At 37.7% G+C, this 19,197-nt stretch overlaps 1 protein-coding gene across 1 annotated transcript in view; it reads left to right on the forward strand.

The window, feature by feature from the left end:
* Positions 1-19,197, forward strand: part of TFB1M (transcription factor B1, mitochondrial) — a 74,112-nt gene that overhangs the window by 18,445 nt on the left and 36,470 nt on the right. The window contains exons 3-5 of the mRNA XM_046004860.1: positions 896-1,004; positions 2,743-2,894; positions 17,216-17,335. Of these exons, the coding sequence (XP_045860816.1) occupies positions 896-1,004; positions 2,743-2,894; positions 17,216-17,335 (381 nt within the window). The remainder of the gene's footprint in view (positions 1-895; positions 1,005-2,742; positions 2,895-17,215; positions 17,336-19,197) is intronic.

Genomic DNA, 19,197 nt, shown 5'->3' on the forward strand with positions numbered 1-19,197 from the left:
ATTTAGACTAAAGGAAAAGGAAGGAATGCAAATGGTTGGAAAGTAGAAATAGGCTGGGAGGTAGCTATGGGTAAAACACAAAGGATAATTAATACATTGGGTTTCAAGTGCCTGGATCAAGAAATAGTAAGATTAGGAATATAAGGGGAGTATCTCAGGGTGCCGCATGTGGGTTGGCAATGACAAATGACTTTCTACTTGGTTTAAGTCTCCTGGTAGATTGGGTTTTAGCTCTTGGTAGTATGTAAAATTCTTTGTATATATTTAGGTTATTAAGATTTATTGAATTAAGTTCATCTTTATGATTTATTCCTAAATAGTTCTCAACATTATTATGTCCTTAGTCTTTAATTTAAAAACTTGGAGATGGAGGGGGTGCTTTGGTGGCTCAGTCGGTTGAGCATCTGCCTTTGGCTCAGATCGTAATCTCCAGGTCCTGGGACCAAGCTCTGCATTGGGCTCCCTGCTTAGCGGGGAGTCATCTCTCTCTCCCACACACACAAATAAATAAGTAAAGACCTTTAAAAAAAAAAAACAAACTTGCAGATAAAAGTTGAGTTTTTGCTAAATCAGTACAGAAATGCAAGTCATTCTGGGGGGTCAGAATTAAGTTAATATATTATTTGTGAAATTATAAGCTATTGCTCTACTATAATCTGTTACTATCACTGAACATTCATATGTGTTAGAAATGAAACACTATGATTATCTATTGCAGTAGGCATGGTGTACTCTTAGTTCATTTAGTGACCACTCTTAGTCTCTGGCTTTTCAGATTGACTCGATGATGCACAGATCTGAAATAAAATGTATAGGGAGAAAGAGAGAGAAAGAGTATGTGTGTTTCATTATTCTCTGAAGTATGAGCTCATTTTATTGATCTTTTGTAAATTAGATGCTTTCTGATGCAGCACCTGGGAAACTGAGAATTGTCCACGGAGATGTGTTGACCTTTAAGATAGAAAGGGCTTTTCCGGAAAGTCTTAAAAGACAGTGGGAGGATGGTAAGTGATTTTGGATTGTTTTCTTATTTTCTCTTAGAATTATTTATATTACAAATATTTATATTATATATTACAAATATGATATATATTTATATTAAATATTATCAGGACAGAATTAAATAGGTGATATGCATTGTAATTTTTTCTACTTTTCTACTTTTTTCCAAAATAATAAAACTAATTCCTTTTTCTTAATTCTAATTTACTTGGCATGTTTTTCAAATGTTTAGAATTCTCTTCAAATAAACGTGCTCTTTTTATGAAACCATATAAGGATGGGATAAACTATGAAGTGTTAACTTTTTCCAAATGGTGAAAAGAGAAATGTTTTAGTAAACTATGACCCACCTTACTTCCAAGTCTCACCTTCAGTGACCTCTGCAGACTGTTGATTGGGCACCTGCTGTGTGCCAGCTCTTTGGGATACACTGAGAGGCGGGCTGTATTACTTGCCTGTGAAAGCCTTCAGAGCAAATGGAGGCGCTGCTGGGGGGCCTCCATCTAACTGCTTCCTGTCTTCGTCTTCCAACCCGCCATTCTCTTCTAAGCGCACTGCCTCCAGATTTCCAGCCTTGCCCCAGCCAAGCTCTCATTTCCTTTTTGAAACCTTATCTGACTGAGCTCTCAGGCATTTATGTGACTATTACCGACTCTCTTCCAGAAGCTCTCTGTGCTTCTGTCTTCCCTGATACCAGGTTCTCCTGTTCTTCCTTTTACATGGTGTGAGCTTTCTCTAGCTATTCTTTGCTGGTGGTTATTTCCCCCCCCCCCCCCGCACCCCTTAGATGTTGTTTCTGAGGTTTTTATTTTTGGAGCATCTTCTCTTGTGCTGCAGATTGGCCTGGACTCTGCTCCTGTGGTCTCATTGACCACGCATGTACCGTAGACACTTCCATCTTGGTGCGCGGCCTGTATCCCCTTCCTGGGCATCTGACCCTTTTGACAGCTACATCTGGGTGTAGGCACTTCAACCATATCATGTCTAGATCAAATTGCCTTTTCCCTCAAACCAAGTTTTTTTCATATTTTTCTTAAGCCAAAAAACCTGAGGACGTTGAGCACTAATTAAGGTAAACTTTTTTTTTTTCTTAATAATTCAAAGCTAAGGAGCGCCTGGGTGGCTCAGTGGGTTAAAGCCTCTGCCTTTGGCTCAGGTCGTGATCTCAGGGTCCTGGGATCGATACCGCATAGGGCTCTCTGCTCAGCAGGGAGCCTGCTTCCCCCCGCTCTCTCTGCCTGCCTCTCTACCTACTTGTGATCTCTGTCTGTCAAATAAGTAAATAAAAATCTTTTTTTTTTTTTTTTAACATAAAGAGCTCTACACCAAATGTTCCTTTGCTGGGCACCCCCCCCTTTTTTTTTTAAGATTTTTATTTATTTCTTTCACAGAGAGAGATCACAAGTAGCCAGAGAGCAGAGAGAGAGAGGGGGAAGCAGACTCCCTGCTGAACAGAGAGCCCGATGCGGGGCTCGATCCCAGGGCCCTGAAATCATGACCTGAGCCGAAGGCAGAGGCTTAACCCGCTGAGCCACCCAGGCACCCCAAGTAAATAAAAATCTTAAAAAAAAATTCAAAGCTAATAATGAGAAAAACATTACCTTTGAAAAATACTTAGCAGTGTCTTTTCATATATTTTTGTTTATTACTATTAGTATCCAGTTTGATTTAACTTAACTAAAATTGTATTCAGAATCCATTAATAAAATCTTTAAAGTTGTTTTTTCTCCTACTAACCAGATCCTCCAAATGTACACATTATTGGAAATCTGCCTTTTAATGTATCAACTCCACTGATTATCAAGTGGCTTGAAAATGTTTCTTATAGAGATGGACCTTTCATTTATGGCAGAACCCAGATGATGTTGACTTTTCAAAAGGAAGTGGCAGAGGTGAGTTTTAACTTTTTTGGGCTATTTTATCACATGATCGAGTTCTAAAATGGAATAATACTGAATTTTTTTCATAGACTGTGTTTTCTAAGTTAATACTGCCATTAACACACACAAACCAATAAGAGCTCAACCAAAAGTGAAGCATGTATTGATGATGACAGGCAGAAGTGCTCTAAGCTCTCCATGGAGAACATGAAAGCTGTGCTTCCCGCCAAAAAGACAATGTAGTCCATGCAGGGACTCAGTAGGGCCATAGAACAATTAGAAACAGATAAAACCCGTGGGATTGGTGGTGATACAGGAATACGATGATAGTTAAAGATTTATGTGGTAATCGGTTTGGGGAGGGGGAAGGAGGTTGGTGTCTCCTTATGCTGTACATAAGTTTGGCCCAATCCCTTCCTTCAGCTGTGCCTTCTGCACCTGCATTCCCATGGCAGGAATGTTCCAGGTTCACTCTAGCAAATAATCCTACAAGGTAGGCAAGGGCAGTTTGTGAGCTGCAGAGGATTAATGAGGGGATCTGCAGACCGTTAAGTGTTTTTGAAAAAATTTTTCTTATGACCTACAAAAGAGAAGAGGATCTGACATACTTGTGTGGCTTAATAAGAAGAAGCCCGAGTCCGCATCACTGATTATATTCCCAGCATCTTTGACACTCCCTTGTACGCCCATTGTGATGGGATTGTATCTCCTGTTCTCCACCTGCCACTGAGGTAATCATACTGTGAATTCCGGACTTACTGTTCCCTGCTTAGTTTATCCCATAGATTCTTAGCTGTATAATTAATATACGTTAGTTTTCTCCATTTTTGAACTTACGCAGATGGATTCATACAGCATATATATTTTTTTATCCTGATTCACTCAATGCTGCTCATAGCTATAATATACTTGTGTAGCTAGATACTACCCACTCTTCGACTAGCTCATAATTTGTCTGTCCCTTGCCCTGTTTTGGAACCCCGAATTGGTCTCAATGTTTGTTATTACAAAGAAAACAGTCATGAAGATTCTTTTTTTAAAAAGATTTTTATCTATTTATTTGACAGACAGAGATCACAAGTAGGCAGAGAGGCAGGCAGAGAGAGAGGAAGAAGCAGGCTCCCCGCTGAGCGGAGAGCCCGATGCGGCGCTCGATCCCAGGACCCTGGGATCATGACCTGAGCCAAAGGCAGAGGCCCTAACCCACTGAGCCACCCAGGTGCCCCAGGAAGAATCTTTATTTATGTCAGCTGGAGCACACAGGCAAGCTTTCCCTAGAGTATAAATCCAGGAGTAGCAGTGCTGGATCCTAAGTTCTGCGCATCTTCACTTTCACTAGATAGTGCTAACCTGTTCCCTGAAGTCATTATGCCTGTTTATATTCCCACCAAAGATAAGCTCATTTTGCTCCACATCCTTGCCAGTACTTACAGTTGCCAGACTTGTGCATTTCGGTTCATCAGAACTGAGTGTTGTGTCATTGTGGTTTTATTTTGTTGTTTGCTGATTTTTTTAATCCAATTGAGCACCATATGCATGTTTATTGACCTTTTAGATAACCTCTTTTTTATGAAGTGCTTGCCTTGTGTCCGTTTTTCTGTTGGATTGCTTGTCTTTTTCTCATGCTTTGGAGGTGTTCTAACATATTTTTCATACTTGTCTTGTATTAGTTAAATGTATTGCAAATTTCTTCCACTCTTTGGCATGTTATTGTCTTTACAGTGTCTTTTGAAGAGCAGATGTTTGTTTTTTTGTTGTTTTTTGTTGTTTTTTTGTTGTTTTTTAAAGATTTTATTTATCTGTAGAGAGTGTGCAAGCAAGAGCAGTGGGTTGGGGCAGAGGGAGAAGTCGACTCAACCCTTGGGCTGGTTGACCAACTGAGCCACCCAGGCAGCCTGAAGAGCAGATGTTTTTTTTGTTTGTTTGTTTGTTTTTAAAGATTTTATTTATTTATTTGACAGAGAGAAATCACAATTGTAAATTTATGGTTAGTGCTTTTTGTGTCTTATTGAGAAACTCCCTTTATATCCTGTATCATGAAGATATTCTTCTGTGTTATCTTTAGAATTTTTTTTTTTTTTTTTTTTTTTTTTTACCTTTCACATTTACATCTATAATCCACTTGGGATTGATTTTTGTGTGTGGTTGAAAAAGAAGCCAGTTTTACTGTTTTTAATATATGATCCCAATGAATCTAGCACCAGTTACTGGAAAGTCTTTTTCATGGATCTCTGTCAACACCTTTGATATAATGATAAAGCCTATATAAGCACTGGTCTAACTGGAGACACTAAGAAGAAAGATTGTGTGAAAAATAGGAAACAGAAGGCCCAGCACAGAAGATACAGCAGGGAATTCTAAGAGAACATTCAGTTCACATCAGAGCAGAGCAAGAATTTGGTAAAATACTTACGTTTGCATATACTGAGAGAATAGTTACTTAAATTGGAGAGAATGTAGGATTGAATTAGTGATAAATGAACAGAAAAATAAGTACAATAGCGATTGAAGCAAATAAAGTATATCACTATTAGAGGAGTAAAAATATTTTGGGGAAAAAATCAATTGTTTATTTTGGGAACTTAAGGAAAAAAGAGGGACCTATATAAAAATAATCACAAAACTTTACTGAGAATCTCAAAAGACCACTTGAGACAAATCAAGAGAAAAAGAGCCCTGGAAGAAAAAATGAGTATCATAAAGATGCTTCATTTTTTCCAAATTAGGTTTTTTCAATAACATCCTGAAATATAGTGAAGTTCCCGGGATCATCTTGAGGAGCGGACCTGCAAGAATGGATGAGAAATTTTGAAAAAGAACATTAATGAAAGAAGGCTTACCTATCAGATGTTAAAATGTATTTTAAAGCTCTAATAATGAGAAGCACTGTGACAGATGATGAGACAGAGTGGCTACATTCGAAGAACCAGATTGAGGCAAATGATTGGTTCATACATTGGCAGAAACAAAAGGAAGAAAAAGATTATTTAACAAATGCTTAGATATTTGGTTAACTTCCATGAAATCATTTAATAATTCAGCATATATAAAAAATGAATAAAAAATAAAAATAATTCACCATACATAAAAATTCCGGTTACTGGAGCCTGGCAGACGCAGGTCCAGCGTGAGCTAAGCTTCTGCCACACACTAGAAGTTCGAGCAGCTCTGGAGGCACTTGAGGAGGTTGGGGAGGGGGCGGGGGGTGGTGCTGGACACACCAACTGAGAAGGTATTGTGGTAGCCTTACATGAAGAACCAGGAAAACCTAATAGTGCTTTGGACTTTTTAAAGCCTCAGTTAGAAGCTGCTAACTCAGAAAATCCAGAAATGGAGCTGCTTCACCTAGAATTGAGCAGAAAATGGGAGAGAAATATAAAGCTATTAGTAGAAGAAGATAAAAAATTGAACATAAAGCTTGCTCAGTATAAACCACCTAAGGAGGGGAAGCATGCTGAATAGGATTCTTCTCAGTTGAAAAGACACCGAAAAGTGGTTTTGTATGACTTGAATAGTTTGTATAATACATAATCTTTTATGAACAGGTGCCATACAACTCTCTTGATATATTGAATTTACCTGTATCATCACACTTTACTCGAAACACATCTACTGAGAAGCACTGATAACTCAATATTTAAAAAAAAAAAACAAAAACAAAAACAAAAAAAAACCTCCAGTTACTGTGTCTTCAGATTCGTTCTTCTTTTCTGCAGTGTCTAAGCTGTTGTACTTAATTTATTTTTCATTTCAGGTATTTTATTTTTACTTCTAGAAGTTCCATTTGGGTCTTATATTTTCCCTTAACTCATTATGTTCATGCTTTCCTTGGCATCTTTGTGCATATGTCTATATTTATAATAGCTGTCTAAAGGTCTTTGACTATTAATTTCACTGCCTCTGTTATTTCTGTACTATTTTACTGTTTGCTTTTTTCCCCCTCCTCTTTCTATGGGTCCTATTTTTCTGCTTCTTTGTAAGCCTGGAAATTTTTGACAAGATACTAGATTTTGTGAGGTTTTGTTTTGTTTTACCCTTGTTGAGGGCTTGGGTTGAGTGGTGGGTTTTACTCCGGCACATTGCTAAGTCACTTGCAGATTGGCTTGAAGGTTGCTTTTAAGCTTTGTTATGACAGGTTCTTAGCAGCCTAAGAGGCTAATTAAGTCCCAGGACTAAGTTAAAACCTTTCAGAGGAATCCATCTAGTGCCCTGTGTGCTTCAAGAGCTCTTCACTTGGTTGCTGGGAATGCAAACTATTTCTAGCCGTCTGTGAGCTCCATTTTGTCCTACTTTCTGATAGTACTTGCTCCAGCCTCCCACCTCATGCACTTACAGATTAAGCCTCAGCCAAAGACTTGAAAGGATCCCTCTGAAAATCTCAGGAACTCCCTCCTTCCCATTCCCCCATCTCTCTCTCTGTTCTCGTATCCAGTAGTCTGCCTCACAAATTCTGGCTGCCTTGGGCTCCCAGAGCTCTGGCCTCTGTCCTCTCACATCAAGGAGACCTCTGGGCTGTGTTTATGCTCCTGTCCGTGCTGTAGCCAGAGTATAGTTTCCAGACTGCAAGCTAGGCAGTCATAAGGTTCACCTTGTTTTTTATTTGCCTATGTGGTAATGACAATGATAATAGCAACTATTACTTATGGAATACCTACTAATAGCCACTTTACATATGTTTTTATATTTAAGGCTCAAAATCACCTTGTGAAATAGCTATTTTTTTAATTGATGTTGATATACAATGTTACCTTAGTTTCAGGTGTAACATAGTGATTCAACGACTCTGTGCTTTATGCTATTCCCTCCACCCCCACAAATGTAACTACCATCTCTCAGAATACAACACTATTACAGTACCACTGACTGTATTCCCTGTGCTGTACCTTTCATCCTTGTGACTTACTAACTTTTGATAGGAAAGAACACAGAGGTGGCTCAGTTGGTTAAGTGGACTCTGATTTCAGATTATGATCTCAGAGTTGTGAGATTGAGCCCTGCATCCAGTTCCACACTGGGTATGGAACCTGCTTAAGATTCTCACTCTCCCTCTACCCCTCCATCCTCCCACTCCCTCTCTTTAAAAAAACAAAACAAAACAAAACAAAAAAACAGGGATTTTAATTGTCAATTTTGCTCATCTTTTCAAAGAACCAGCTCTTGGTTTCATTGATAATTTCTACTGTTTTATTAGGCTCTGTTTCATTTACTTCTGTTCTGATCTTCATTACTTACTTCCTTCTGTTAGTTCTGGGCTTTGTTCTTTTTCTAGCTCCTTTAAGTGTGAGGTTAAATATGAGATTTTTCATATTTCTTGAGGTAGGTCTGTTTCTCTATAAACTTTTCTTTAGAACTGCTTTTGTTATATCCCAGACATTATGGGATGTTGTATTTCCATTTTCATTTGTCTCAAGGTATTTTTTAAAAATTTCCCTTTGATTTCTTTATTGACCCATTGGGTGTTTAATAGTATGTTTTTTAGCCTCCATAGGTTTACATTTTTTCCAGGTTTTTTTTTTTTTTTTTTTTTTTTTTTTTTTTAAGATTCTATTTATTTGAGATAGCACAAACACAGCAGTGGGAAGGGGCAGAGCTAGAGAGAGAATCTCAAGCAGACTCCTCCCTGAGCATGGAGCCCAATGTGGGGCTTGATCTCAGGACCCTGAGATCATGACCTCAGCCAAAATCAAGAGTCAGACCCTTAACCAACTGAGCCACCCCAGCACCCCTCCAGTTTTATTTTGATTTGTTTTTTTAATTGTAGTTGATTTTTTTTCTCTCATATCAATTGTGGTTAGAAACTGCTTGATAGGATTTCAGTCTTAAATTTATTGAGACTTATTTTGTGGATCAACAGATCTGTCTTGGAGGATGTTCTGTGTGCACTTGAAAAGAATGTGTGTTCTCTTGTTTTTAGATGGAATGTTCTGTGTGTATCTGTTGAAGTCCATTTGGTCTAATGCATCCTCTAAAGCCACTGTTTCCTTGTTGATTTTCTGTCTGGGTGAAATATCAATTGATATAAGAGAGGTATTAGTCTCCTACTATTATTATATTACATTTTGTCCCTTTGTGTCTGTTAATATTTGCTCTATATATTTATATACTTAGGCACTACTATGTTGGGTGCATAGATATTTATAGTTGTTCAGCCTTCCTGGAATGGATCCCTTTATTACTAACATCCTTCTTTTCTTTTGTTAGTCTTTGTTTTAAAGCTCATTTTGTCCAGTGTTAAGTACTGCTACATGACTTTTTTTCTTTCTCTTTCATTTGCATGGAATATCTTCTATCCCTTCACATTAAGTCTGTGTCTTTGGATCCAAAACAGTTCTCTTATAGACAACATAGAAATGGGTCTTCTTATTCTGTCTGCTTGTCACCTGGTGTCTTTTGACTGGAGAATTTAGTCCGTTCACATTTAAAGTAATTATTGAAAGATAAGTACTTACTGTGGTTTTATTCATTGTTTTCTGGTTTTCTTTCTAGTTCTTCTCTTGCCCTCTTCCTTCTGATTTGATGACTTTCCTCAGTGTTGATCTTCTGTTCCTTTTCTCTTGATTTTTTTGTTTTGTGGTTACTAAGAGGTTGATATAAAACAACCTATGTATATAGTCATCTGTTTAAATTGGTGGTTGTGGAGCACCTGGGTGGCTCAGTGGGTTAAGCCTCTGCTTTAGGTTCAGGTCATGGTCTCAGGGTCCTGGGATCAAGCCCTTGCATCTGGCTTTCTGCTCAGTGGGGAGCCTGCTTTCCCCTCTCTCTCTGCCTGCCTCTCTGCCTACTTGTGATCTCTCTTTCTGTGTCAGATAAATAAGTAAAATCCCAAAAAAAAAAAAAAAATTGGTGGTTGCTTAAGTTTGAACATATTCTAAAAGTGTTACTATTTTATCCCCCTGCCCATGTTCTATGTATTTGATGTCATATTTTACATCTTTTTATGTTGTGTATTCCTAATTATTATAGATATAGATTTGATAGATAATCAAATTATTGATTTGACTACCTTTTTTTTTTTTTTTTTTTTTTTTTTTTTTTTTTAAAGATTTTATTTATTTATTTGACAGAGAGAGAGATCACAAGTAGTCAGAGAGGTAGGCAGAGAGAGAGGAGGAAGCAGGCTCCCGGCGGAGCAGAGAGCCCGATGCGGGGCCCGATCCCAGGACCCTGAGATCATGACCTGAGCCGAAGGCAGCGGCCCAATCCACTGAGCCACCCAGGCGCCCCACGTCTTAACCTTCATACTACCTTTATAAGGGATTGATCTACTACCGTCAATGTATAATATTTACTTTACTAGTGAAATTTTTTCTTTTATGATTTTGTTCTAGTTTTGGTATTTTGTTTTCTGCTTAAAGAATTCCCTTTAAGGGGCGCCTGAGTGGCTCAGTGGGTTAAGCCGCTGCCTTCGGCCCAGGTCATGATCTCAGGGTCCTGAGATCAAGCCCCGCATCGGGCTCTCTGCTCAGCAGGGAGCCTGCTTCCCTCTCTCTCTCTCTCTGCCTGCCTCTCTATCTACTTGTGATCTCTCTCTGTCAAATAAATAAATAAAATATTAAAAAAAAAAAAAGAATTCCCTTTAACATTTCTTCAAGGCTGTTTTAGTGGTGATAAACTCCTCTAACTCTTGTTTGTTTGGGAAACTCTTTATCTCACCTTCAATTCTGAAAGATAGTCTTTCTTGCTGGGTGAGATTCTTGCTTATAGGATTATTTGGTTTTGTTCTTTTTTTTTTTTTTTCCTTTTAGCACTTTGAACATATGTCTTCTGGCCTTCAAATTTTCTGCTGAGAAATCAGCTCTTAACAGTTGTTTCCTTGTGCATAACTAGTTGCTTTTCTTTCGCTGCTTTTAAGATTCTCTTTGTCTTCAGTTTTTGAGATTTTAATAATGTGTCTCCATGTGTACCTCTTTGGGTTCATCTTGTTCAAGGATATCTGTGCTTCCTAGACCTGGATATCTGTTTTCTTTCCCAGATTAGGTAATCTTTCAGTTATTATTTCCTAAAATTAACTTTTCTTCCTCTTTTGCTCTTCTTTTTGTAATATCCCTTATGATATGAATGTTAGTATGCTTGATGTTGTCCCAGAGGTCTCTTAACCTGTCCTCATTTTTTTCATTCTTTTTTCTTTTTGCTTTTCAGCTTGAAGGATTTCTATTACCCTGTCCTCCAGATCACTGTTCTGCTCTTTTGCATCCTCTAATCTGCTGTTGATTCCCTCTGTTGTGCTTTTCATTTTGGTTATTGTATTCTTCAGCTCTGATTTGTTCTTTTTTTTATATTTTCTGTCTCTTTGTTGAAATCCCCTCTGAGTTCATCCACTCCTCTCCCATGTTTGATGTGCATCTGTATAACCATTATTTTGTACTCTTAATTTAGGTAGATTGCTTATCTCTTTTTCATTTAGTTCTTTTCTGAGATTTTGTCTTGTCCTTTTGTTTGGAACCTATTCCTCTTTCTGCTCACATCGTCTGTGTTTGTTTCTATATTTATTAGGTAGGTCAGCTATGACTCCTGGCATTGACGGTAGTGGCCTTATATGGAAAGTGTGCTGTGGGGCCTAGCAATGCGGTCACCAGAACCAGGTGCATTAAGGGTGTCCCCTGTGTTGACTGTGTGCACCCTTCTGCTGTGACTGGCCCATGAGTCCAGCAGGTGCACTAGCGTGCAGGAGTGCCCTCCCCCCCCCTTTCCCAGCAGGAGTTTTTAGGGGCAACAGTCTCCACTGAGGCTATCTGCCAGGTGTGCAGACAGGAGCCAAAGAATGCCTGTTAGGAAGGCAGTGTGGCCAGGCAGGTCTGCAGGAGAACTCTGGGTTAGGGCAAGCAGTGCTAGCTAGGTATCTGAATAGTGTCAGACTGGTGCCTGCCAGCATCAGATGTCTAGTCTGAAGGATGGCAAGAAGAATAGTGCCTGCCGGCATTTCTGTTATTGGGTGGAGTTCTTACAGAACCCTGCCCCTTTGGCATGCTCCCTGAAACCACTCTGTAAATTTCCTTTATGTATGGCCCAGGCACTTTTCAAACTGCTGCCTCTGCGGTGGGTCTCGGAGCAAGTAAGATGGTGTGTGGTCCCTTTAAGTGTGGAGTCCAGTTTCCTCTAACTCTCCAGTTCTCTGGAAGTTAAGCCCAGCGATTTTTCAAAAATGGGTTATGGGAGCTTATCTTCCTGTGCAGATCCCCAGGGTGGGGGGCTGTCTGGTGTGGGGCTGTAACCTCTCACTCTTCAGGGAGGACCTTTGCACCTGTGAAATCCCCTCCCACTTAGGGGTCTGAGTTCCAGGGCTTGGTTTCTGACCTGACCACATCTTTGTCCTTTTCTCTTCTTGTTGTGGCTTCGTCTTCATACTTACAGCTTTCTGAGAGCTGTTGTGAAAGTCTCAGGGCATTCTTAGGGAGAGTTCCTCCACATGCAGCTGCAGTTGTGGTGTGTGCGTGGGAGGAGGTATGCTCAGCGTCCTCCTTCTCAGCCATACTCTTACTTGCTGCCTGTCTGGAAATAGTTTTGGTTGTCACAACTGAGGGGTTCTTTTTGGTGTCTAGTGGATAGAGGTTAGGGATGCTGGTAAACATCCTTCAGTCCACAAGATAGCCCCCCAGAGCAGAAAATAACTCCACATTTACCAGCCCAAAATGTCAGTAATGCCAAGGATAAGAAACTTTGCTTTAGAGTATTTAGCCATAAAATCTTCTTCTTAGTAGTCTTAGAATTTTTCATTACATGGGGTGCCTGGGTGGCTCAGTTGTTAGCATCTGCCTTCGGCTCAGATCCCAGGGTACTGGGATGGAGCCCCTCATCGGGCTCCCTGCTCGGCCAGTAGCCTGCTTCTCCCTCTCCCACTCCCCTGCTTGTGTTCCATCTCTTGCTGTGTCTCTCTCTGTCAAGTAAATAAATTTTTTTTTTTTAATGTTTAAAAATTTCCCATCATAAAAATGCAGGACCCTTTTGTGTTTGTTAGGATGCTGCATCACCACCACTCTCCCAGGGTCAGTGTCATTTCCTGCTCGTGAATCTGTTAACTGTTTTCTGTATGTTTGAGTTGAGCCCGTGTTAGTTTTCTTTGTGGTTTTCTCAGCCTTTTGATTTGTCCTTGGACTTTTATTTTCTCAGATTACATAATTATTATGGTATTTCTATTCTTGAGTAACACAATAGAGATGCAAAACACTATGTAGTCTAATTCTTCTGGGGGAAAATGCAAAGGAACAGGCTGAAGAGGTGGAGTAATATTTTCAGTGACTCAGAGTGTCAGTTGTGGTTATTAATAATAGTGTTGCTTTAACTCCACCATATGCAGTTATTGTTCTTTAACGAAAAAAAAATTTTGATTTTAGTTAAATTCTAGTATGAATATTGAGAAGAGTTTATATTGAGTGTATAATTTATGGAATGCTTTAGAAGTTAACACTGGTCCTCCGACCAGTTTTCATATTTTGCAAGTGAAAGTTTCAACAGGATAATATATAGCAGCATTTTCTTCTATAACCTTTGTTTACTCTTGACACTTAACATATTTGTAATTTTACATTCCACAGATAGCATTCTTAAACATTCAGTTTGCTTGGCTTTGTGAGTTCCAGAACAGAAGTAAATGAACGCGGTCTTCTTCCGTTCTCTCTAGGTCTGCAGGGTCTAAGTAGAAGAATTCAGCTCACACACACTAAAGAACATATAGACGGTATAAAGTTACAGCTCATAAAATAGAATCACAGTGTGTAGCAGGAAATGAGACCTTAACAAATCTCATCTAACCTCATTTTATAGATGATGAAACTGAGGCTCAGAGTAGTTTAATGTCTTCCAGAAGGTCATGGAGCTAGTTACAGGGAAAGCTGAACCTGAAAACAGGTCATAGGTTTTCTGCTGAAGTCATGATGTTCAAGTTCTTTACGTGACTGGACCTTTGGTATTTTCTTTCTGGGTCCAGGATTAGCCTGTTTATGTCCTCCCATCTTCAGGGGACCTTGGCTATTTAATGGTCACATCTGTAACGGAGGGGGGGAGAGAGTCACCTTGCCAGTAATTTATATAGTTTTCATTGTCCCTGATACTCGGTTGTGTGGCTTCTCAAGAATCAGCCTAATTTTCTACTTGTAGTTAAAATTATTTTAGAAGAATAAGGATGAAAATAACACTGTCCTTGTGGAGTCTTTGACCCTTTGTTTTTCTTATACTCAGAATGCTTTTAAAATCTCAAGGGTTAGAGGTTTCCTTTTACTGAAAAATTAACCGGTTTGGTTTCCTGGCCTTTTGTTTTTTGTTAAACTCCTCTATCTTGTCCTGGAGTTTGAATTTTCGTAGCTTTACATATAACCTAACTATCACAAATATTAACTCATGTTTGAATGGTTGATTGACCATTTAACTCTTGTGTTAGTTTTTAATGAAGCCTTTTGCAGAGCTTTCTGCTCTGTGGCTTGAATTATTCTACAGTGAGTTCAGGATGGGTATGTGTATGCTGTTCAGTTATATGTTTCATCTAAATTCAGTTATATGATTCACACATTTTCATCTCACAGCCTGGGTGCATTTGCTGCAGTTTGGATGGGTCAGGCTTCCCTGGCAGGAATGGATGCCAGCCTCGAAGTGAAATTGTGTCCAGAGTGTTTACCCTGCATTGCCTCCCTTGTTTGCTTTTGGGTTAAAGTGGTTTTTAAAAATCAGTGAAAACACCTTTGATATGTAAAGTAGAATATTGAAAGAGAATTCAGCATGGAATAATAATTTTCAAGTGCAGACTTTTTTGGTTTTTATTTTAATTTTGTGATTATGTTCATGCGGGTTTTAGTTGTACACAACTGCTTTGAAGTATGCCAGTTGTACAATGCACTTTGAATTTTTTATTTTCATGCCAGTTAAGCTCCAAAAATAATTTATGTAGAGCTAGAAATATTTTTTAGCATTTGATCCATAAGTTTATTCTTTAAATATGTTTCTAGTGTTTGTCTTTGTTTTGATTTTTGTTTGAGAATATGTATGTTTCTTGGTTTTACAGTTTAGTAAAGAAGAATTTATTTTGTCATTTATACTAAAGCAATCACTTGTCCTGAACTCAGCCTCCCAATAATTTTAGATGTCTAAATATAGACAAGAGCCAGGTAATTTGAAAAGAGGGATGAGAAGGAGAGATGGCTTCTGAGTAGCAAAATAAATGTTACAAAATCTACAGCTTTGCCCATAGGAAATTTTCTGAGCATCACAGTTTAAAACCTATCTTTTTAATCTTACTTAAGGCAGAGCTCTTACAAGCCAAATTATGTGGTGTATAATGTTTGTAATGTTGACCCTGTATCATTTACAAGAGGTTTAGAATACCCAGTGAATTCTAAGAACACAAGAGAAGCAGGATACATTTTTTTAAGAACTCAGTGCATCTAATTTTTTAACCCAATTTTAACATATTGCCATATTTTTGTCTTTTTTAAGAAATAAAATACAGTAGATACACGTGGCACCGCCTTTTATCCCATTTCTTTCTCTCCTGTGAGTGTACTCTTAAAATGGATACTCATCAGTCCCATGCATTGATAGATAAATGCACATACGGAGGGAGCCATAAGAAATAATGTTTTGAAGTTTTTATATAAATGAAATCATGGTCTACATATTTTCTGCCACTTCATCATTTTCTATTTGGGTATCTATGTTAGTAATACCATTTACTTATTCCTGTTGATGGCCTTTGTTTTCTACCTTTTTGGAATCTATGCATGCGCAATGTCGTGGTGATTGTTCTTACACAGTATTTTCTTGTGTAGGTGTATAAACTGTTCCGTAGAATATATTCCTAAAGGTAAAGTTATGACGGTGCACTCAACTTCAGCTTTCCTGTATAAATTGCCAAATAGTCCAGAGTGCTTGTACCAGCTGCCCTTCTCACTAGTGGTCAATGGGAGTTCCTCTGGCTCCGTATTATTCTCCAGTTCTAGGTTCTGCCAGGTTCTTTTTTATTGTTTAAATTTTGTTCATTTCGCAGATATGAGATTGTTATCTCATTAGAGTTTAAATTTGCTTGTCCCTAATTTGTAACATAGTGGAGGATAGTTTATGGTTATGGGTCATTTGGGTGCTTTTATCATATTTCTTAATAGATTTTCTATTGTTTATTTTTTGGCAATTAACGTGTAGGGGTTTCTTCCATGTTCTGAACACTAATCCTTTGTCAGATAGGAGTTTCAGATACCTTTTCTCAGTCTGCGACATACGTTTTTACTGTGTTTTTTTTTTATAAGACATTTTAAATTTTAATAGAGCAAAAATATCAGTCTCTTATGGCTTCCACTTTTTCATCTTTTCAGAAATTTTGCCCTACCATGGGGTCATAAATGCTTACTTTATAAAAAATTTTAAAGTTTGGCTTTTTATTTATTGTTAATTCACTTGGAGTTTATTTTTGGTTATGGTATGAGATAGGGAGTTCTTCCTGCTCTAGATAGATCTACTTAATACCAGTATCTCTTACTGAGTGGTCCATCCTTTTCCCATTAGTGTTGTTACATCACATCTGTCACACAGCAAATATCCATATGCGCTTGGGTCTGTTTTTAAGGCTTTTGTTCGGTTGGTGTGTTTGTCTGTGCGCGTAGCAGTACCGTACTGCCTTAATTTTGATACCTCCCATGGTGAGTCTGCCTCAACCCTCCTCGTGTTATTGACGTTCTTCAGGAGCTTCCTGGCTATTCCGGGCCTTTGGCTTTTCCATAGGAAATTTTATGGAATTTAAAGGTCTTAAAAGAAATCCTTTCAAGATTTTGGTTGAAATTGCATTGCATTTATGAGTTAATTTAGATATACATGATTTTAAAATTAAAGTGTTTGTGTTCCTAAAAGAATGAATTCCTGGTTTTTGCAAAAATCAGTTCTCCAGGAGTTCTGAATATTCAAGGTTTTATTACTTTTAAATAAAGAAAAGTGCACCATTGAAAATGTTCCTTCATAGATTTTTGGTAATTCATAAAATGAAATACACATCTTTAGTTCTTAATCGTGCTTGCTAATTTCTTCTCTCATCAAATATATATTGATCACTTGTTTCATATAGGACCTTCTACAGAATATAACAGGGGTTTAAAATCTCCAAATTCCAAGGGTAGGGAAGTTTTCTTATTTGGTTTCTGAGTGCATTATATAGGATATAATTCACACTTCTTAAGTGTACTTCAGTTGATATTGGAGGAAAATGTTCACCGTGCTGTTTATGTATCATGTATCAGAAAGCCTGTGCTTTTAAAGTTTATCTCAAAACTCCACCTAGTGTCCATAGATAATAGAATATTGGGTGCATTCTATCTGATCAGATTGGATTAATTGCCAGAATTCCTTTTGTCCTTCCGTAGAGACTGACAGCCAATCCAGGAAGCAAACAGCGGAGTCGCCTTTCTGTTATGGCGCAGTACCTCTGCAGTGTTCAGCACATCTTGACAATTCCGGGTCAGGCTTTTGTGCCTAAACCAGAGGTGAGTGTCTGTTTATTTGTAAATCTTTGTTCATCTGGTGATGAGTCCTAGGAAATTATCTCTAGAATTTGATTTTCATTTATATGCAAATGATACTTTTTATCTCTCCAGAGCAAGAAAAATCACAATATGTGAATAGTTCTTGTCCTGATTTTTCTCCCCTTAATAGTGACCAAATGTCTAGCTAGGTTTATTCATGTTGCCCTGGTGGTGAAAACATTATCACTTGTACTCTTCAAAGTTTTCCAGTATGGAAGATAAATTATATGGTCACCTAATCCTCAAAAAGAGAAATCGGTATTTGTTCTGTGATTTCTTAATAGACCTCTAAATCAAGTTACATCAGACATTTTTTATTATGAATTTTTTTCTGCCTTTTTAATTGAAGTACAATTTAACATCCAGTGTTATATTAGTTTCAGGTGTGCAGCATACTGATTCAGCAGTTTTATACATTACTCAATGCTCACACCTTCAGTGTGGTCACTATCGTCATACAATATGAATACAGTATTTAATATATAATATTTAATATATAATATATTTAATATATAGTATAATAACACAGTATTTAATATATTCTATATGTAATATATTATATATGTATAATTACAATAGTATATAAATTATATAACATAATATATATACAATTTATTCCCTATATTGTAGTTTTCATCTTTATGACTTATTTTGTAACTAGAAGTTTATACCTCTTAATGTTATTTATTTTACTCATCTTCCCATCCACTTTCCCTCTGGCAACCACTAGTTTGTTCTCTAGTTAAATCTGGTTTTAGGTTTATTCATTTCTTTGTGTCTTGTTTGTTCATTTGTTTTGTTTTTTAGATTCCATTTATAATTGAAATCATGGTTTTTGTCTTTCTCTGTTTGATATATTTCACTTAGCATATACACTCTAGGTCCGTCCATGTTACTGCAGAAGGCAAGATCTCATTCTTTTTTATGGCTGAGTAATATTCCTGTGTGTGTGTGTGTGTGTGTGTGTGTGTGTGTGTGTGTGTGTGTGTGTGAGAGAGAGAGAGAGAGACATACATCCCACGTCTTCTTTATCCATTCATCTATAAATGGACACTTGGATTGCTTCCATATCTTGACTTGTAAATAATGCTGCTATAAATAGGGGTGCATATATCTTTTCAAATTAGTTTTTTTGTGTGTTTTGGGGGTAAATACCCAGTTGTGGGATTACTGAATCATATAGTATTTCTATTTTTAATTTTTTGAGAAACGTCCAAAGTGCTTTCCATAGTCGTTGGTCAATTTACATTTCCACCAACAGTGCACAAGGGTTCCTTATTCTCCACATTCTTATCAATATTTGTTATTTCATGTCTTTTTGATTCTACCCATTTCAGTAGGTTGCCTTTTTGTTTCATTGATGGTTTCCTTGGCTGTGCAAAAGCTTTTTATTTTGGTATAGTCCCAATAGTTTATTTTTGCTTTTGCTTCTCTTTGCCTCTGGAGACATAGCCAGAAACATACTGCTATGGTGATGTCAGAGAGATTACTTGCCTGTGTTATCTTCTAGGAGTTTTTCAGTTTTGGTCTCACATTTAGGTCTTTAATCCATTTTAAGTTTGTATTTGAGTTGTTGAGTTTAATTCTTTAGCATGTAGCTGTCTGGTTTTTCCAGCACCATTTATTGAAGAGACTGTCTTTTCCCCATTGTATGTTCTTGCCTCCTTTGTCAAAGATTAGTTGAGTGTATAATGGTGGGTTTATTTCTGGGTTCTCTGTCCTGTTCTCTTAACCTACGTGTTTGTTTTTGTGCCAGTACCATACTGTTTTGTTGTCGTAGCTTTGTAGTATACCTCGAAATCTAGGATTGTGATACCTCCCAC

Source organism: Meles meles, chromosome 5, assembly GCF_922984935.1.
Source record: "Meles meles chromosome 5, mMelMel3.1 paternal haplotype, whole genome shotgun sequence".
NCBI lineage: Eukaryota > Metazoa > Chordata > Mammalia > Carnivora > Mustelidae > Meles > Meles meles.